Below are 22,130 nucleotides of genomic sequence, written 5' to 3'. Positions count from 1 at the left end.
AAAAAGAAGGAAGGAAGGAAGGAAGGAAGGAAGATAGAAAGAAAGAAAGAAAGAAAAAGAAAGAAAGAAAGAAAAAGAAAGAAAGAAAGAAAGAAAGAAAGAAAGAAAGAAAGAAAGAAAGAAAGAAAGAAAGAAAGAAAGAAAGAAAGAAAGAAAGAAAGAAAGAAAGAAAGAGAAAGAAAGAAAGAAAGAATGTTCCATAGCTATTAGGCCGTCTGCGTCCACCAGAGGGCGCGTCTCCCCAGGTTTCTCACTTAGGGACGGTTGAACATTCGGTTCTCAAGAGCAAATGAACCCTGACGTATTGTGGCCCTCTGCGGTTGCCGTAGGCCTAGACAGCACACAGGAAGTAGAATTCGAGAGTCGAGTGAAAAAAATACTAGGGACTCAGAGCCGCAGGTCCTGTTCTGCAGTTGCGTACGGTTTCAGGGAATCTGCAGTATTATTTTGGGGCCTCCCTCGCCAGTTCGTACTCCAGTGGAGGTATTTGGCCCTTAGACAGCTCTCACCTCTTTATACAGAGTGTCCCCAGAACTATGGCCGAATACTCGTATGTGAAGTCCACCAAACTCGTGCTCAAGGGAACCAAGGCTAAGAGGTAAGGCCAAAGTTTGTGCGGGAGACTCTGGCTCTTTTCTGACAGCACTCCGCTCTCCTCTCCCCCGTGGAGAATCTCACGGAAGCCTTAGAGAGCTGTAATTCAGGCTCCTAGTCTTTAGGCCTGGCCTCTGGTCCCGGATGGACCGATCTTGCGACTCAGTTCCGGGTACCTGTACAGAGCTGGAGAGACGGGCTGCGGGAGATGCTCCCTGATTGTCGCGCCTTCAAAAGGGAGGAGACAGGAGAGCGGAACCAGTAGCCCAGGAACCACAAGTTTGGGTCCCTTGATAAGGGAACCAAGACCCTCCAGACCTCCGCAGCCTTAGTCTGATGATGTAGATCATAACAATAACTTCCTTTATTAGAGATACTTATTTTCACCATTGTTTCCCTCCCCCCTAAAAAAAACCCTTAATTTTTTAATACTGTATGCAGATGTGGGTTTTGATAGGGATATGGGCTCAAATCTGGATTCCCACCAGTTGCTAGTTTTGCAGTTTGTGCAAGTTCGTTAATATCCTTGAGCTTACACGGACTCGTTTATTAGGAAAGATTGATGGTACTGTAAAAGAATTATTATGATGATTAAATGAGATAACATGTATAGTAAGTAAGTAGAGTCAGTAACAAGAAGCTTGTAGTGCTGATTTATGATTATTAGAGTTTTAGGAAAAGGTATCTACTCACTCATATCTCCACCTCTCCTTTAACTGGTAGATCTGCTTAGAGTTGGTTATTCATACAATTATTAAGCATTTCAGCATGTCTCAGTGATAGTTTTCCGTACTTTTAGGTAAGATGAAAGGAAGCGTTAAGGAGCAATTCTGCCTACGGTTCTGGAATCACAAAGAACTTACCCTGAATAAATCCGAAACTTGTACTGTCTGAATTTACAAGAGAGAGGGGGGAGTCATCTTCTGAAAGCTTACATTTGATGAAAATACAAAAAAGTGTGCCTTCTTATAATTCTCACAACTATCAATCATTATCAACACACACACAGCCACTTTCTATGTGCCAAGAACTATTCTAAGCACTTTTAATACAATTTTTTTAACCACTCTGGTTTTTTTTTCTTTTTTTATTACTGAGATATAATGCATATGTCAGAAATTCATCCTATAAAGTACAATTTTGTGGGTTTTAATGTGTTGACAAAATTCAGCACTATCAAGTTGCCAAACATTTTCATCATGGGAAGGAAATCCCATAATCATTAGCAGTCACTCTCCATTCCACTGTTTCCCTAGTCCTAGCAACCACTAATCTGATTTCCATCTACATCAGTTTATTCTGCATATTTCATATAAATGGAGTCATATAGTATGCAGTCTTTTGTATCTAGCTTCATCCATGTTGTAGCATGTATTCGTACTCTTATTTTTATGGCTGAATAATATTCTATTATGTAGATATAATGCATTTTGTTTTTCCATTCATCAGTTGATGGACATTTGGGTTGTTGCCACTTTTTGGTTATTATGAATGCTGCTTTGAATATTCTAATAAAATTTTTATGTGGACGTGTGTTTTCATTTCTGTTGTTAGGACATGTGTTTTCATTTCTGGTAACTCTGTGTTTAACTTTTTGAAGAACCCAAACTATTTTATAAAGTGGCTATACCATTTTACATTTTCACCAGCAACATATGAAGGTACAGGTCATTTTTTAATCCTCAAAACAACCTTAAGAGCTTAGTTAAAGTATTATCCTTCTTTTATAGGTGAGAAACTGACAGAGATTAAGTAAATTTTCCAAAAGTCACAGAGCTAAGAAATGACAATATCAAGATTAAAAAGGCAGTCTGACTTCAGAATCAGTTGTCTTAACTATAACACAATGCATACAGGATCAGAAGTGACTTCTCAATATTAGAAATAAGAAAGTATATCAGTGAACATAACTGTAAATCAGTAACTCGTATATCTATGTACAGCTTAAAAGATTCTTCTAAAATTGCATCTTGAGATACTTAACATCAGATCAATATTTCTGAACTCATCTATATAAATTATCTCCTGCAGTAAGAAGAAAAAGAGCAAAGAGAAGAAGAGAAAAAGAGAAGAAGATGAAGAAACTCAACTTGATATCGTTGGTAGGTTTCCTATACTTTATTCTGAGAAAAGTTAACATTGGTTGAGATGCCTTTAAAAATATTTTCCTACTTAGGGATAAGTAGTTCAAAGAAACTCAAAAGAACTTGTGACCTATACATAGTTTTCTTAAAGTTTTCAATATTATTTAAAGTTATAGATTCCTTTTATTGCCTGGCACAGTAGATGTCACTGATGCCTTTTTTTCATCATCAGGACAAGGCATGGAGAGAAGAAATATAGCTCATTAGACTACCTAATATCCCACAGATCTGGTACATAATTTTAAAGGCCAGATATAGATAAATATTATTTAATTAAATGTATTTCACAAATTTTCTTTGAACATGTATGCATTTTTAAAAAGATTTTATTTATCTGAGAGAGAAAGAAGAGAGCACGAGCAGGGGAAAGGGTGGAAGGAGAAGCAGACTTACATAGGGCTCAATCCCAGGACCCCGGGATCATGACCTGAGCCAAAGGCAGACACTTAACTGACCAAGCCACTCAGGCACCCCTGAACATTTATGCATTTTGATTGTAGAAGCCAGTGATAAGTATGTCCCCAAAGGAACAGTAAAAATAACTCACAGTAAAAATGATTCTTTTATATATTATGAAATAAATGAAAATCTTAAACAAAACATCAAGGTAGCCTGTAAATGCTACCAGAGATAAACTGACCCAAACACATTTAACCAGCCTGCTTTCTGATCCTTTCCACATCTATACTTTAAAGCAACTTTTTCCTCTCTTAAAACATGGCCAGTCACGTTTTGAAATTTCATAAATTTTGGCTCCTTTACATTTTATATGAAATGGGATAAAGATAATATTCTAGAAAAATCTCACCTTTTTTTGAAATAGCAAATCAACAGTTCTAAAATTAGCGTAAATATCTTGGATAGATATCTAGAGATGGAATTGCTATGTCAATGAATAGGTGGATATTTAGAGATATAAGTAATCACCAAGAATTTTCTAAGGTGGTTGCACCATTTTATATTCCCACCAAGAAGTAATACAGTTCTGTTATCAATCTTCCCTCCCAGTCTGTGGTTTGACTTTTAATTTGCTTAAATGTTATTTCTCTGAAAGCAAAAGTTAGATTTTTTTTTCAATTATAGTAAAATTCACATACAGCATAGTATTAGTTTTAGGTATACAACATAATGATTTGATATATGTGTACAGAAGTTTTTATAAAACCATATTTATTACTTTTTTTCTATTATGGCTACCACCTTGCATCTTCAATCTGAGAAATTGTTGCTTAACCCCAAGGTCATGAAGAAATTCTTCCACATTTTCTGTAAGAGACTTCAGTTTTAGTTTTTACATTAGATCTGTGATCTATCTGAAATTAATTTTTGGTCTGGAGTGAATTACAGGTCAGGGTTCTTTTTTCATTTTTTCATAATGATATCCACTTGTCCTAGCACCACTGTTGAATAGACTTTTCTTTCTTCATTAAACTGTCTTGATATCTCTGTAAAAAATCAGTTGACTTTATATGGGTTGTTATAATTTTCAACTCTGTGTTCCATTGATTTGTCTGTTGTTCTAATACATTTGTCTTGATTACTGTCATTTCATAATGTTTTGAAATCAGGTGAGGTCTTCAGGGTTCATCCATGTTGTAGCATGTGTCAGAATTTCCTTCCTTTTAAGACTAAATAATACTCCATTGTGTGTATATACTGCATTTCATTTAACCATTCATCTTTCAGTGAACCGTAGGTTACTTCACTTTTGGCCTATTGTGAATAATTCTTCTAGGAATATGGGTGTTCAGATATCTCTTCAAGACTTTGCTTTCTGTTCTTTTGGACATATACCTGGAAGTGGGATTGCTGAATCATATTGTAATTCCATTTTTAATTTTGTGAGAACTGTTTTCCATAGTCACTGTACCATTTTACATTCCCACCGGCAAGTGTATAAGGGTTTCGATTTCTCCATATCCTCACCAATATTTGTTATTTCTGGTTCTGTGATAGTAGGCATCCTAGTGGGTATGAAATAGTATCTCATTATGATTTCAGTCTATATTTCCTCAGTGAATTGCAATATTGAGTAATTTTAATGTGCTCATAGGTCATTTGTGTATCTTCTTTGGAGAAATACCTATTCAAGTCCTTTACCCATTTTTTGAAATGGGTTGTGTTATTGTTGAGTTTTAAGAATTCTTTATATATTCTGGATCTTAATCCCTTATCAGATATGTGATGTACAAACATTTCCTTCTATTCTGTGTTGTCTTTTTACTCTCTTGATAGTGCCCTGTGATGCACAAAAGTTTTTCTTTTTTCTTTCTTTTTTTAGAGGGGGAGACAGATGTGGGGGAGGGGTAAAGGGAGAGGGAAAGAGAGAATCTTAAGCAGGTTCCGGGCCTAGTCCAGAGCCTGACTTCAACCTCACAACCCTGAGATCACTACCTAAGCTGCAATCAGGAGTCAGATTCATAACTGACTGAGCCACCCAGGTGCCCCCAAAGTTATTCATTTTGATGAGTCTAATTTATCTAATTTTTCTTTTGTTGTTTGTGCCTTTGGTGTCATATCCAAGAAATGATTGCCAAATCCCATTTTGTGAGGTTTCTACCATATATTTTCTTATAAGAGTTTTATAGTTTTAGCTCTTAAATTTAGGTCTTTGATCCATTTTGAGTTAATTTGTATATATGAAATTAGGTAAAAGTCCAACAATATAAGTGAAATTTTACTAATTTTTTGTTGGGTATTAAAAGTCTTTCTTGTTTAGATAAATAGGAAATCTTATGCATTGTGATAAACTCAATTTTTAAAAACTTTGTAATTTGGAAGCTTTCAAACTAATACATAAGTAGATAGGAGAATATAATGAATTTTCCATGTGTCCATACCCCCAGCATTAGTAATGATCCTTCTTTTGCCAATCTTATTTCACTTACATACTTGCTTACTCTTAGATAATATCCTATGCACAGTTTTTTTTCTGGAGAATTTTAAAATTTATTTGAGAAAGAGAGTGTGTGCATGAGCAGGAGGAGGGACAGAGGGAGAGGGAGAGAATCTCAAGCAGACTCCCTCCCGCCCTACTGCGGGGGCTCAATCCCTGAGATCATGACCTGAGCTGAAATTAAGAGTTGGTTGCTCAATGGGCTGAGCTACCCGGGGCCCCATTTTTTTTTCTGAAGAATTTTAAAGTATAACACAGAATATTATGTCATTCTACCCATATATATATAAATGCGCAGTGCTATATAAAAAAGTCAGTCTCACTCTCTTTCCTTCTGTTTTGCTCTCTCACTTTTTTTAAAGATTTTTATTTATTTATTTAACAGAGAGAGAACACAAGCAGAGGGAGTGGGAGAGGGAGAAGCAGGCTCCCTGCTCAGCAGGGCTCAATCCCAGGACCCTCAGATCATGATCTGAGCCAAAGGTAGATCCTTAACCAACTGAGCCACCCAGGCGCCCTGCCGTCTCTTTTAATACATAAGAGTATATCACTATCAGACCTAACAAAATTAACAAGAGTTCCTAATGTCATCTAATATCTTATTAATGACTGACACATTTCTCCTAATGTACAATTTAGCTTCATAATCAACAGTGAAAATCTGAAAGCTTTTCATCTAAGATCAAGAATAAGACAAGGATACCTAGTCTTGCTGCTTTTACTCAGCATAGTATTGGCAGCCCTAGCCAAAGCAAGTAGGCAAAAAGGAAGAAAAGGCATCCAAATCAGAGAGGGAGAAATAAAACTGTCACTATTGGCAGATGACATGATCTTATACATAGAAAACCCTAAAGATTGCACCAAAAAACCATTAGAACTAATAAATGAATTCAGTAAAGTTGCAGGATATAAAATCAACATACAGAAATCTGTTGCATTTCTATACATTAATACTTCATTACCAGAAAGAGAAATAAGAAAACTAATCCTATTTACAGTTGTACCAAAGACAACAAAATACCTAGGAATAAATTTAACCAAGGATGTGATAGGATCTGTACATTGAAAGTATGACATTGATAAAAGAATTTGAAGAAGACACATATAAATGGAAAGATATTCCATATTCATGGATCAGAAGAATTAAATTGTTAAAATACTTACACTGCCTCAAAGCAATCTACAGATTCAATGCAATCTCTATCAAAATTCCAGTGGCATTTTTCATGAATAATGAACAAACAATCCTCAAATTTGTAAGAAACCACAAAAGATCCCAGATAGCTAGCAGTCTTAAGAAAGAACTAGGCTGGAGGTACCACACTTCTGATTTCAAACAATACTACAAAAATACACTAATCAAAACAGTTTGGTATTAGCATAAAAATAATGAAATGAAAGAGACTGTCCACCATCATTTTGTGCCTTCACATGCACTGCTTTTTTATATTTTGAAAAGAATGTAATCTTGATTTTGGGTGGTGGTCACCTATATCCATACATACAAACATGCAAATGAATGTATGTAAAACGGATGAAATCTGGATAAGGTTCATAGTTTGTATAAAGGATAGTTTGCTGGTTTTGACAGTGTACAATAATTATGTAAGATATTACCACCGGGAGAAGTGAATAAAGGACATATGAGATCTCTCTGTATTATTTCTTATAACTGCAAAATAAAAAGTTTCAAAAAATAAGTTACAACAACGAGAACAACAAATAAGAACCTTGTGTCAAATCTAAAATTAAATTTAAAATATTGATTTTATTTTTTAGGAATCTGGTGGACAGTAACAAACTTTGGTGAAATATCAGGAACCATAGCAATTGAAATGGATAAAGGAACCTACATACATGCACTTGACAACGGACTTTTTACACTGGGAGCTCCACATAAAGAAGGTTTGTGTCCAGTAGAAACAGTGGAATGGAAAAGACCACTTAAAGTATGTATTTTAGGGATGCCTAGGTGGCTCAGTCAGTTAAGCGTCTGTCTTTAATTCAGGTCAGGAGCCCAGGCTCCTGGGATTTAGTCCTGTATAGGGCTCCTTGCTCAGCTGAGAGCCTGCTTCTCCCTCTGCCTGCTGCTCCCTCTGCTTGTGCTCTCTCTCTGTCTCTCTCAAATAAAATTTTTTTTTAAATTTTTTTTAAAAGCATATATTTTATGACAGTCATTCACTTAGGCCAAATTCTAACATCTCAAGTATAGTACAAGGAATAAATCCATTGCATTTGACTCTTCCCTTTTTTTCCTTCCTTAATATTTACCAATTATTGGTAAATCCCTCTTTCCATTATAAGCCTGTGAAAACATTCTTTATGGTTCCAGAAAAGTATTAATTGAAATCAAAAGCAACATAAATAATTGAATTGAAAGGGAAATTTTCAATAAAGAATAAAGATTTGATATCTTTATTCTTTAGAATTTTTGCCAAAACTAACCTGGAACATTATTAACAATTCGAAGTTTTGTAATTCCTTCTGGTCCACCAGAATAAGCATTAATGAGACATGAAGTAATCAGAAGATAAAAAGCAGTATCTTTAAGTATGAATGACCATCCCTTGAATAAGTTACAGCATTTAGTTTTTTTTTTTAAAGATTTTATTTATTTATTTGACAGACAGATCACAAGTAGGCAGAGAGGCAGGCAGAGAGAGAAGGGAGGAAGCAGGCTCCCTGCTGAGCAGAGAACCCGATGTGGGGCTCGATCCCAGGACGCTGGGATCATGACCTGAGCCGAAGGCAGCGGCTTTAACCCACTGAGCCACCCAGGCGCCCCCAGCATTTAGTTTTTTAAATATTAAATGCTGGGGTGCCTGGCTGGCTCAGTTGTTAAGCATCTGCCTTCAGCTCCAGTCATGATCCCAGGGTCCTCGGATCGAGCCCCACATGGGGCTCCCTGCTCGGCGGGAAGCCTGTTTCTCCCTCTCCCACTCCCCCTGCTTGTATTCCCTCTATCACTGTCTCTCTCTCTCTGTCAAATAAATAAACAAAATCTTTTAAAAATAAACAAATAAATATTGAATGCTTGTTTATATACCGAGGGCATTTTAAAACACAAAAATGCTTGTTTATATACCGAGTGCATTTTAAAACACAAAAAGAAAATGTAAGTGATTAAGCATCATGCTGACTTACCTATTAAGTATGTAAAACTAACACTGTAGTTATAAGAAGATAAAGTAGAACTTGATACTCTAATCTGAATAGTGTATTACGATTATATCAAAATATTATAGTATTCTTATATTTAATTTTAAAAGAAAACCTTTTTTTAAAAAAAAGATTTTATTTATATAACAGAGAGATATACAGTTAGAGAAGGAACACAAGCAGGGGGAATGGGAGAGGGAGAAGCAGACTTCCCACTGAGCAGGGAGTCCAATGTGGGACTCCATCCTAGGACCCTGGGATCATGGCCTGAGCTGAAGGCAGATGCTTAACGACTGAGCCACCCAGGTTCCCCAAAAGAAAATTTTTAAAGCTGAAGAATATTTTTATGTGTATATTGGTAACAAATGTCAAATTTATTTTTTAAAATGTTTTTTTCCTCTGTAGTTGATGAAGGCCCTAGTCCTCCAGAGCAGTTTACAGCTGTCAAATTGTCTGATTCCAGGTAAGTAAGTTGAACTATAATTAATCACCTTTTATTTTTTTAACTTAATTTTATTTACTGAAAAATTTCTATATATAGCTAGTTAAGTAAGCTAACTTAATTCCACAGACCAATTTTGATGTAAAAAGCAAAACAATCTTTTTGAAAGTATATTTTGTGACATTTAAAAAATACAACATTTATATATGCTGTATTTAAGTATTATTAAATTTCATTTGTAACAACTGTGTCTTTGAAGGAGAATGAAAGTGGGGCACTTGGTGGCTCAGTTGGTTGAGCCTTCCGCTCAGGTCATGATCCTGGAGTCCTGGGATCAAGTCCCACATCAGGCTCTCTGCTTAGCAGAGAGTCTGCTTCTCCCTCTGACCCTCCCCTTCTCATGCTCTCTCTCTCTCTCTCTCTCATTCTCTCTCTCTCAAGTAAAATCTTAAAAAAAGAGAGAGAATGAAAGCTCCAAATAAAAACATATCCTATGATTCCTACCAATATATAATACTAGACTAGAAAAAAATGAATATTAATGTCACAGACCAAATAAGATATAGATTAGAAAGATCATGTAAAGAAAACAGACATAAGACAAAACCTGGTTTGATGCTACTATGATACATAAACTCATTGTCAGAAGTCAAGAGATAAACAACAACAAAAAAAGGAATATTTTTAAAATCAGTAAAGAATGTTACATAGTCATGAAGACCAAAGGAATATTCACTGTTTTTACAATCATTTTATAAGCTGACCTTTTTTATTCTCACAGTGCCAAAGTATAGAATGATACTTTGGGTAGTGCATACAGAAATTGAATTTCAGTAATAATAATTGGCTGCATCAACATGATAATGATTTGATCATTAACCTGTAGATGAATATAAAATCAGTCCCTTGGCATCACAAGGGATTGGGTAAGCTAAAAGTTAAGAATCATATTTTTTTCTTTAAAAAACATCACATGAAGATTATCATTCCTATACTCTGAGTGGCCAATAAGTATAGCGAAAGACTTTTTTTTTTTTGGAGAGAGCAAGTGAGCACTGGATGGGGCGGGGGGAGAGGGAGAAGCAGACTCCCTGCTGAGTGGGGAGCACAGAGCCCACTGTGGGGCTTATGGGGCTCTATCCCACAAGATCACTTGAAGTCAGTGTCTGAAGTCAGACACTGAACTGACTGAGCCACCCAGGTGCCTGAGAGACTTTTAAAGAATAAAAGCAGAAAAAAATCAATAAACTCAAACTTTACAGTTGAAAACAAAAAATATAAAATAGGCAAATGAGGAAAATATTTGCAACAGCATTAATAGCAATGAGTTTTTATTCTTTGTATGTATTCATAACTCTAAGGAAAACAGTAAGATACCAATAGAAAAATGGACAAAAAGATAAAACCTAAAAAGGAAAGGAAGCGCAAATGTCACTTTATGATGGTTAAAAGATAAATTAAATAGGATACTATTTTTCCTGTATCTGATATTCTAATTTTTTCTTTAAAAAGGCATAATGTTAATAGATCCATGGTGAAATGATACTCTCCTGATTTGAGGTGAGAATGTTAACTTGATAAAGAGGAAAGCAGTTTGGTAGCATGTAATAGGAGCTTTATAAGTACAATATAAAATTATATAAATAGAACTACACTGTCCGATATGGTAGTCACTAGCCACATATCACAGGGCTTTTGAAAATTTGAACTATGGCTAGCCTGGATTTTTATACACACACATTATTTTTATGTTCCATATTTAATTTTCTTGCTCTCAGTTTTTAACATTTCCTTTTTGTTAATCTAAAGAATTGCCCTGAAATCTGGCTATGGAAAATACCTAGGTATTAATTCAGATGGACTTGTTGTGGGGCGTTCAGATGCAATTGGACCAAGAGAACAATGGGAACCAGTCTTTCAAGATGTAAGTGTTATGATTGTTCATAAAAGCTTCTTGTCAATGTAAGATAGTCTTTAATATTCAGTGAGAATATATATTCTGAAAAAAAGAAAACCTAAAAGTACAGTGCAATAATATAACCCACTAAATTGAAGAAAACCAATATGAACTCATAACCTTAAAAAGGTCTTGAAAAACAGTGCAACACAGCAAAAGAAATAATCAACAAAGTGAAAAGACAAACTATAGGATGAAAAAAATATTTGCAAACCATTTTTCTGATAAGGGGTTAATATCCAAAATATATAAAGAGCTGATACAACTCAATAGCAAAGAAACAAATAATCCAATTAAAAAATGGGCAAAAGACCTTTTTCCCAGAAAAGATTTATGAAAGGCCAACAGGTACATGAAAAGATACTCAACATCACTAGTCATTAGAGAAATGCAAATCAGAAGCACAATAAAGTATCACTTCCTGCCTGTTAAAATGGCCCTCTTCAAAAAGATGAGGTAAATGCTAGGAGGATGTGGAGAAAAGGGAACCTTCATGCACTGCTGGTGGGAATGCAAACTGATGCAGCCACTGTGGAAAACAGTATGGAGGTTCCTCAAAAAATTAAAAATAGAATTATTATAAGATCCAACAATCCCACTTGTGAAAATATATCCAAAGGAAACCAAAAAAACTAACTTAAAATAATACCTGCACCCCCATGTTCATAGTGGTATTACTTATAAGAGTAATTATGGAAATAATCTAAATGTCCACTGATAGATAAACGGATAAAGAAGTTGTGTTATATATATATATGCAATGGAATATTGTTCTGCCATAAAAGATGACTAAATCTTGCCATTTGCAACAACAAATGGACCTTGCTAAGTAAAATAAATCAGAGAAAGGCAGACAACTGTATGATCTCACTTATATATGGATCTTAAAAACAAAACAAAACAAAACTCAGAAAAAGACATCAGACTTGTGGTTGGTTACCAGAGTAGCAGGTGTTGGGATTAGGAATTAGAGGAAGAAGGTGGTCAGAAGGTACAAACTTCCAATTACAAGATAAATATAAGTGCCATGGATATAATGTATAACATGATTACTACAGCTAACTCTGCTGTATGATATACAGGAAAGTTGTTAAGAGACTAAATCCTGAGTTCTCATCACAAGGAAAAAAATCGTTTTCCTTTTATGCTTTCTTTTTATTATTAACTGCATGAGATGATGGATGCTAACTGAAACTTATTAAGATAATCATTTCACAGTAAGTGTTAAACCAAATCATTATGCTATACACCTTAAATTTACGCAGTGATTATGTCAGTTACGTCTCAGTAAAACTGGGGGAGGAAATAGTGCAAAAAAATAGCAGTAGTACCTCTGCCCACCATCGTTTCTGTCTACAACCCTCTGACATTGATTCTGAGCAGCAAATTCAAAAGCACCAAAAGCTAGCTCTTATAAATTTTTATATTTTCTAATTATGAAGAAAATCTTACTTAAAACACTATTATTTGAGTAAATTACTTTGCATTATATAATTTTTTATTATCTTTAAAAGCTGATTATTTTGCAAACAGAATTCAGTTATATCGTCAATAGATCTTTAAGGCTGAAGGAAACAATCCTATTTCATCTAGTTACAATTTAGTCCTACTAATAGTATATACTAAAAATATTTATTGGGTTATTTTTGAGTAGTAAGATTATAGGTAATTTTGGTTTTCTTTTCTGTATATTTTTTTATTTTCTGTGTTTTCTCCAAATTCTCTTTATTGATTACTTTTACAGTTGGGGCTAAGGGGTAGAATTCATTTCATTCTCAAGACTTAAGAATTCTTTTGCAGTAGTCTTGTAACTTTTTTGTTACTTTTTATATAGGGGAAAATGGCTTTATTGGCCTCAAATAGCTGCTTTATTAGATGCAATGAAGCAGGTGATATAGAAGCAAAGAGTAAAACAGCAGGAGAAGAAGAAATGATAAAGGTAATCGTGACCTATTTTGTTCTTTTTTATAAATTGCTTTCTTCTTAATTTTTCTATAAACTAATACATGTCACATATATGATGTGACCATATCTCTTAATAATGTTCAGTCCTCATTTGCTATTACTTTAAAGATGTAATGCATAGTTTTTTATACTATACTCCAAATAAGCTTTATTATAAAAAGCTTAATTATAAATCCTATAACTGATAGCTTATTTGTACCATGTGTTAGAGAAATTATTATATCTTACCTCCATGTATTAGTACCTTTTTCTGAGTAGTTCCACATGCTTTTTAGGACTCTCTTTTCTTTTCTTTCTTTTTTTTTTTTTTTTTGCTTGTTTGCATTTTAAAATTTAATAGATATGTTCACATGGTTCAAAATTTTAAAAATACAAGCATATAAAGACATGACTCCCATCCTTCTCTAGCCTACCAGTTCTTAATAAAAATATATGTTCATAATTTTCTACTTTTTTACAATAAAGTTAGGCTCCTGCACATACTCCTTTAGACCTTTTCTTTTTTTCCTTAATGTTTTTATCTTGGAGATTTTCCCTTATCAATAACTATGTAGAAAATTTTCTCTTTTTTAATAGCTACATAATATTCCATATTAGGGATGTGTCCTAATTTATTTAGTTAGTTCCTCATAAATGCTAATTTAGGTTATTTCCAGTCTTTTGCTCTTAGAACCAGTACTGTAACACAAAACTTTGGATATGCATCATTCTGTAGGTGTACAGGTATATCTAAGGAAAAAGACCCCAAAACAGAATTACAAGGTAATTATGTAATTATAATTACATTAAAAAAAAACACACACAAACCAAAACAGAAGCCAGTAGCTGCAGGTACTCTGCTGAATGTGACTCCTGCACTGTCTTCTTGAATTTTCTTTAATTTCTGTGAGGTACCTATTATCTTAACTTTACTGATGAGGAGAGAGCCTTTGAACCTCCTTACATCCTCACCTGCTGTAGTCAGTCATGAAACTCACACAGCTAGATCGGATAGAGACAGGATGTGTACCCAGGCCCAGCTGACCGAAACTACTCTGACACTCCATACCATACTGCTTCTCATTAGAAAAGATCAGGTGATTAAAAAAATGCTGGTGGATTTCTCACCTAAAAGTATGATTTTTGAAGACAATGCAAATAAAGTGCAGCATTTTATACTTTTATGGGGAAAAAAAACTGTGGTGTATTTAATTGTAACTTTTTATATAAGTATCTGTCACATTTCCCAGGGTCTGTTTGGTTAGTCAAGTACCTGGAAGCTCTGAGCAGTGATAATCCAGAACTCCTTCTACCTTGCATTTTACTTAATAGGCTCTGCTAATCTGGATCAGCCATGCACCTTTATAGCCTATCAAGACACATTACCTCCTGCCAAAAGTAGTATTGTCACAGACCCTGGACAGTAGTAATTTCCCCAGGTCTGCTAGGACTCTGCTACCCAAACTTGTCACAGGGGTAGCACTAGGACATGCCTCATTGGTCAGCACTTTCTTTTTTTTTAAATTTTCAGCATAACAGTATTCATTGTTTTTTCACCACACCCAGTGCTCCATGCAATCCGTGCCCTCCCTAATACCCACCTCCTGGTTCCCCCAACCTCCCACCCCCCGCCCCTTCAAAACCCTCAAGTTGTTTTTCAGAGTCTGTAGTCTCTCATGGTTCACCTCCCCTTCCAATTTCCCTCAACTCCCTTCTTTCCATCTGCCCTTGTCCTCTATATTATTTGTTATGCTCCACAAATAAGTGAAACCATATGATACTTGACTCTCTCTGCTTGACTTATTACACTCAGTATAATCTCTTCCAGTCCTGTCCATGTTGCTACAAAAGTTGGGTATTCGTCCTTTCTGATGGAGGCATAATACTCCATAGTGTATATGGACCACATCTTCCTTATCCATTCATCTGTTGAAGGGCATCTTGGTTCTTTCCAGTTTGGCGACCGTGGCCATTGCTGCTATAAACATTGGGGTACAGATGGCCCTTCTTTTCACTACATCTGTATCTTTGGGGTAAATACCCAGTAGTGCAATTGCAGGGTCATAGGGAAGCTCTATTTTTAATTTCCTGAGGAATCTCCACACTGTTCTCCAAAGTGGCTGCACCAGTTTGCATTCCCACCAACAGTGTAAGAGGGTTCCCCTTTCTCCACATCCTCTCCAACACACGTTGTTTCCTGTCTTGCTAATTTTGGCCATTCTAACTGGTGTAAGGTGGTATCTCAATGTGGTTTTGATTTGAATCTCCCTGATGGCTAGTGATGATGAACATTTTTTCATGTGTCTGGTAGCCATTTGTATGTCTTCGTTGGAGAAGTGTCTGTTCATATGGAACAAGTGTTCATGTACTAGAAGCAGAAAGGTCTCCCCCCAAGATTTTAAATTCTAAAAAACATCCAGGCACCTCATAGTAAAATTGAGGAATCATAATTGTAGATACAATATCTTGAAAGCCGCTAGGACAAAGAAGCTCCTTACATACAGAGGAAAGCCCATCAGAATAACGTCAGACCTGTCCACAGAGACCTGGCAAGCCAGAAAGGGCTGGCAAGATATATTCAGGGCACTAAATGAGAAGAACATGCAGCCAAGAATACTTTATCCAGCAAGACTGACATTCAAAATGGATGGAGAGATAAAGAGTTTCCAAGACCAGCAAGGCTTAAAAGACTATGCAACCACCAAGCCGACACTGCAGGAAATATTAAGGGGGGTTCTATAAAAGAGGAAAAACCCTAAGAATAGCATTGGTTAGCACTTTCTAAGAAGCCTTGGAATTGGACTCTGAGCCACAAAGATCACTTTGGAAATGTAAATCCTTGGAGATGTAAATTCTGTCCTCTGTGTTGCAAATTGCCAGTTCCTGGGGCCTGAATTATGTCTGCTTCCTGTCCAACTCAGTAGATCTTACTTGCTATATCAGTTTATGGTATTGATAGTAATTATCTGTCACAACTTAGGAGGATACAAGGAAGAATTAAAAGGAGTGGATTCCAATTAAGTGAAAGTAGTCTGTGTCATGTTAAAAGTTTAAATGGATTTGGGAATAGCTATGCAAATTAAAATAGCTATCTTAAACTTTCAGTGTTATAAAAAATATGAATATTTACTTTGAGGCCAAATTAATTAAATTATTGCCTAATTGCTCAGCAGGACCTGATCTATAAAATGTTTTTCAAATAATTTTGTCTTTTATATCTGATGCAAATGCTCTAGAGAAACATAACCGATTATTTATATAAATTATACATCTATAAATAAAAACATATCTAGAACTTGTCTTTTTCTGAATTTGATTGCTAAGTTTTTTTCTTCATTTGCATGAGAAATCACCTACAGTGTTCTTAGGAAATAAGTAAAGTGGGGAAGAGGGAAAATAGATGTGTAATCTGTTGGGTTCTCATCTCTGTTGTCCAGATTAGATCCTGTGCTGAAAGAGAAACTAAGAAAAAAGATGATATTCCAGAAGAAGACAAAGGAAATGTTAAACAGTGTGAAATCAATTACGTGTATGTATTCTTTTCCTTTTAGACCTTACAGATTTGGCAATGAAGTACTCCTCAAGACACGTAAAATAAAATACCTGAAGGGCAAGGGGCAGCATAAAATAGACTCTAGGACAAAGAACTAAGCTGAATGCTTTTCTTTTCACAGAGCTTCAGTTTTCCTAATTACCCTGCTAACTTTCAAAGCTAAAGTCACTTGGGTTAGTATTTTCTCCCTATTCATTAATAGAATGACTATAGCTTATCAGTACATAATGCCAACCAAATGTTGTTCCACAGGCAGGGTTCAGGGACTCTAGCCAACATGACATAGTGGAACTGGGGCTTTGTAGTTTGCTGCCCAAACAACTGCCCTCTTCATGGAGGAACACCAAGGTCATCTTTGCAGTTGAAAAGCTGTATGTTTTTAAAGAAATACAATAGTTTCGTTTTGTTTAAATAAATGAAAAACTTTAAAAATATTTGTAAATTCATGAGTAAACATGTATAATCAAAGTTTGATATGATTTTCAAGAAAGGCATTTTCTTAACAGAAAGAAATTTCAGAGCTTCCAAGACCACAAACTTAAAATAAGTAAAGAAGACAGTAAAATTCTCAAAAAGGCCCGGAAAGATGGATTTTTGCATGAAACACTTCTGGACAGGTAGGTATATTTTTACTTATTTCCAACTATTTTCAGGATCCAATAGAAATGGCATATACATAATCAGTGTTCTTTTTCAAATATTACTGTTCTTAAATTTTTGTCTCCTAATTTATGAACATAGTAATATTACCTAAAAAGGACATCATAAGTCTAGGAAAAGATCACCCAGGAAACAATATCTAGTAGTAGCCAAATTCCAGAAACTTACATATTTTGTTATAAGACATTCAGGTTTGACTGAAACCCCTTTATAAATTTATTTAACAACAACTTTTTATACTGTTAGAAGGGCTAGAAAGAAGTAGTTTAATTTCAAAACTCAGTGGGTTCTAGTAGAATAATACAGGTTCCTAAAAATGAGATAAAAACAGATCAGTTTAAAAATTACTAAGTATAAAATGAAATAAAATTGAAGCATTTTCATTAAGTTGAATCTAGCAGTGTACAGGATATTTATCATAGCACATTGTTAATATTTATCTAATACTATTCTTATTTAGGTAAGTAATGTCTTAGATCTATAACAAAAAAGTGGGTAGAGAGGTTAAGCTGTAAGTATATAACCATAAATAAGTGCCAGATTGAAAAAGAATTTGGTAATCTGCCACTCCTTCAAGTCTTATGTTGCAAAATTAGTCCTAAAACATTTCTTCACACTACTGATAAAAATAATGCTTCATCATATTTCTTCTTAACTAGTTGATCGACTTGTTACCAGAAGTTAGTAAATAATATAAGAATTTTCCCTGCTGAACAAAGCATGTATTTAGTTTTAAGAAATCAAGAATAGGATATTAAAAAAAAAAATCAGGATATGGACACAAAAGAAATAAGTTGTATGTCTTGTTAACTTTTATCACTCATGAAAATAGAACATTGCCACCCTGTTAAATAGAAGTTTAGGGCATGCTTAAATTCAGAGGCAATTAAAATTGCTATTGTGGATTGAAAAAGCTCTTAGGCAACATTTCTTAAAGATTATGAAAGACTTTCATAAGAGTAGAATGTATTTAGCATGAAACAATGTTGAAAAGTTAATTTTAATTAAAATATTTTAATATAAGTAGTATGGCAATAACCAAAATTGAAAACACAATTTCTGAGTGTGCGTATATATTTAGTAGTTGACTATATATGGCATGTGTTACATAATTATCATTTGTCTTTGTTTAAACAGGAGAGCCAAATTGAAAGCTGATAGATACTGCAAATGACCAGAATTGTGTTTTTTTCTTCTCCTATTTGTTTTTTTCTGAATAAAATAATCAGTGGAAGTATTTTTACAGAGCTGTTGGGCTGTTAGGGAATTATTGCTGAACTAGAGCTAGTTTAAACAAGGTGAATCAAGTTTAATCGAGAGTCCCCATGGGTGTACTTTTTAGTTAACTGTAGTGTTTCACATGGAATTGAAACAGAGTACACACTGAACATGCCAGAGAATCTTTTCTCTTTTCTAGGTTTTCTGTCATAAAGCAAGAGATGATACTCTATGAACTTTGTGTTTCTTGTGCAGCTTATGGAATCTCTTTATAGTCTTACTTTATATTACTTTATACCACTGATGCTTAATTAGGACCTTTAAAAGGAAGTTAGAAGCTCCCAATCCAGTCAACAAGGCTTTGATTTTGCCTCCTAAATATTGTCCAAATCACACAAGCCAAACAGATATCAAACAAAGTGGGTGGGAAAAGAGAAAGAAATCAGGTATTAGGCAGTAGGATGGGAATAAGAAACATTACAAAGAGAGGTAGGCTCTGAATGGAGAATAAGAAGAAAACTGGGAAAATTCCCTACGTAGAGACAGGATAGGATGAGAATGGAGCTATTAAAGAGGTTCAGATACTATACATTGCTGAGGTCTGCTATGCTAAGACTCTTTTATTCCTAGCCTTTGTCTCTCTGAATTCCTGAACACAGTATTCCAGATGTCACCTGACCCTCTGAGTGTTCCAGAATGCAGGTTGTGTATCAGATGCCTGAGCTTCACCTCTGGCAATTCTGCTTCAGAAGGACTGAGTCTGGCTGATGCATCTCTGTGTTTTTATGATTCCCCATGGATGATGCACAGCCAGGACTGAGACCTGGCCTAAGTGCCAGACCTGTCTAGTTCTCAGCCATTGTATTCTATTGGTCACTAACTCTGGATTTAGACAGCCACTCTCCAGCAAGTAAGGTAAGCTTACCAGTACCATCCTTATAAAGGAGCTCTTGCTGTAAATCTAGTCCTAAATTGTCATTCCAGTTCAGTAGCTGGTTTCCCCCCAAACCCCCATCTTGTGTTCTTCTTCCTCTGATCCTTAGGCTAGGAACATGCTTACTACTTGGACAGCTGAAAGCAGTGGTTCTCAACCAGGGACCAGTGTGCCTCTAAGGGGCATTGCACAATGTCTGGAGACATTTTTGGTTGTCACAGCTGAGAGAGGGGGTGCTACTGGCATTTAGGGTTACAGACTGGGAATGCTGCTTAACATCCCACAAGGCACAGGACAGCAGCCCCCATAAGAAAAAATTTTCCAGCCCAAGATAGTAACTGCCAAGTTTCTGACACCTGCCCTTGGACTTAGTCTGTTTCTTGCTTTTGTCAACTCCCAGCCCCTAAAAATAAATAGTAGTTCAAATTTATATATGTAAGAATCACCTGAGGTACCTGTAGATTTTCAAGAACCATCCATAAAGATGCCAGCTTAGCAAGTCTAGGATTGTGTCCTAGAATTGACATTTTAACTAGCACTCCATGTAATTCTGAAGCAAATGATCTGAAATACACTTTGAGAAACACTACCCTCGAGAGATTGAAGTCTTGCCTCCCACACTAGCTCGGTACCTGAGACCATCTGCCAGCTGACTGATTTCCCTGGAACAAGCATTCATTCTATCTGCCTCAATTTCAGAACATAGTGTATTCCTGAATTCCCTGTTACCATGCTCACCTTCAAGCTCCCCCAGATCTTGTCCTTTTCAGAGAGCAAAACTAATTTCAGGTTCTGATAACTGGGAAGATACAGATTAAAAATATGCACTGCCTGCCCTCATGGAGTTTATGCGCTACTGAAGGAGAAAAGCAAGAAAAAATCGCAGGTAATAGATAAGTGTTTCTTCCCAATTTCTGTCATTACACTTGACTCGAACCCTCATTACAGCCATGAAGGTAATCTGGCAGAGTGACAGGAGTCAAGAGTAATACATCTAAATACTGTCGTCTGGTCCACATTTTTCTTCTTGTACAAAAGGATGTCATGAAACTTTGTTTAAAGCACTGTCAAAGTCAAGATGGATTCTGGTCAAGCATTCCCCTGATTTACCAGGCCAGTAGCCATGTCAAAAAGACTTTATATATGATAAAAAACAATAACCAAAGAAAAAGCTCCCCTACACCTATATTTTTTTGACTGCTCACATTTCAGATCATTTCAGTTGTTCTGATCTTCAAGTTTACTGACTCACTTTTTTTTACAGTCTCCAAATTGCTGTTACACACATCTGGTGATTTTTAAATCCCAAGACATTATTTTTCATTTCTAGAATCTATTTGATCCTATTGTTGTTAATAGATTCTATTTCTGCTGAAATTTCCTATCCATTTACTGCTTTTCTATCCATTTATTTCTTTGTTTTTGGGTAGAGTTATAATAGCTTCTTAAAAATTCTTGTCTACTGATTCCAACATCTGGGTCATCTTAGAGTCCGTCTCCACTGATGGTCCTTTGTGTATGTTTCTTCATATATCTGATGAGATTATATGTAGACGTTGTGAATAAAACATTGTAGAAACTGTGCATTCTATGTTGTTGTTCTGCAGAGTGGTTTTTTTATGTTTAGTAGGCAGTTAACTTGGTTGATCTGAAGCTCCAAATTTTGTCTCCCTTATGGTGGGCAACAGCTGAAATATCTGTTCAGTTCTTTTGTTTTAGCTAGGCTTCTTGAAGTCAGTCCCAAGATGTGGAGTTCAGAGATCAGTGAGAAATTTGGGCAGTGTGGCTAATATTTTCTGTGGCTCTCTCCTCTTCAGGATTTCTTTCTCACTTTCCAGACTCTAGTCACTCTGAACTCTGTACTCTGATTCTTCAACTAGTAATGACTTAAGCTTTCTATATAATTATTCTTAGTGGCACTGGGTCTGCCTTAAGTTGAAAAGATGTTAAAAATATGTTTCCCCTCTTACTAGTTCTTCTTGAATTTCTGCATGTTTTTGGTCATTCTCCATTGCCTTTAGATAATTTTTAATATGTTATCCAAAGTTTAATTTCGTGTGTATGAGAGGGCTGGTCTAGCACAAGCTACTCCATCAACCATGACCTGCTCAAACACTCATTAGTTTCTTCCCCTCTCCTCTCCCAGTTAAGGACCTGCCGGGCTTTCCTAGGTATAGACACAAAACTCTAACATTCTCTAGAAAGAAGATGATCATTAAAATAAATGAATATATTCATACCTCTTAAGATAGGCCTGAATTCCGAAAATGAACTCATCATACTTGATGGCCCAGTACTATCCAAATACCATGCAATTCCTGGGTCACTCCCAGTCTAGATGTCAGTCAGTCATGGCTTCCAACTTACTGTTCTAGCAGGAATTATATTTTTTCAGTTATTCTAAACTCTTAAGACACAGAAGAACATATTAAAACATTCTACCACATTTCATTAACCAAATTAGTAAGACAGGATAGCTTTTATACTGTGACTTTCTCTTCATGATGCTTTTTTAAAATGGCATTATAATATTAGCCTGAGGGCCTTAATTCAAGTAATTTCCACTGTAATTTTTTCAGGCTCACTCCTGTTGAAATCCATTACATTTAATGAAAAGATGAAAAACAAA

At 35.4% G+C, this 22,130-nt stretch overlaps 1 protein-coding gene across 2 annotated transcripts; it reads left to right on the top strand.

Moving 5' to 3' along the window:
* Window positions 1–337: 337 nt before the first annotated feature.
* On the top strand, window positions 338–18,588 carry FRG1 (FSHD region gene 1). 2 transcript variants are annotated; one of them, XM_080797198.1, is made up of 9 exons: window positions 338–598; window positions 2,626–2,696; window positions 7,414–7,539; window positions 9,199–9,256; window positions 11,045–11,159; window positions 13,027–13,131; window positions 16,574–16,665; window positions 17,196–17,306; window positions 18,487–18,588. In XM_080797198.1, exons 1-9 carry the CDS (start codon window positions 537–539, stop codon window positions 18,521–18,523), a joined length of 777 nt encoding a protein of 258 aa, XP_080653324.1. In that variant the 5' UTR covers window positions 338–536; the 3' UTR covers window positions 18,524–18,588. The 2 variants fall into 2 exon arrangements, with proteins under 2 accessions (XP_080653324.1, XP_080653325.1); XM_080797199.1 differs by lacking the exon at window positions 13,027–13,131 and having other exon boundaries at window positions 346–598.
* Window positions 18,589–22,130: the final 3,542 nt, after the last annotated feature.

The sequence above is a fragment of the Martes martes genome, assembly GCF_963455335.1.
Source record: "Martes martes genome assembly, chromosome: 2".
NCBI lineage: Eukaryota > Metazoa > Chordata > Mammalia > Carnivora > Mustelidae > Martes > Martes martes.
This window is presented reverse-complemented; position numbering and strand designations above follow the sequence as displayed.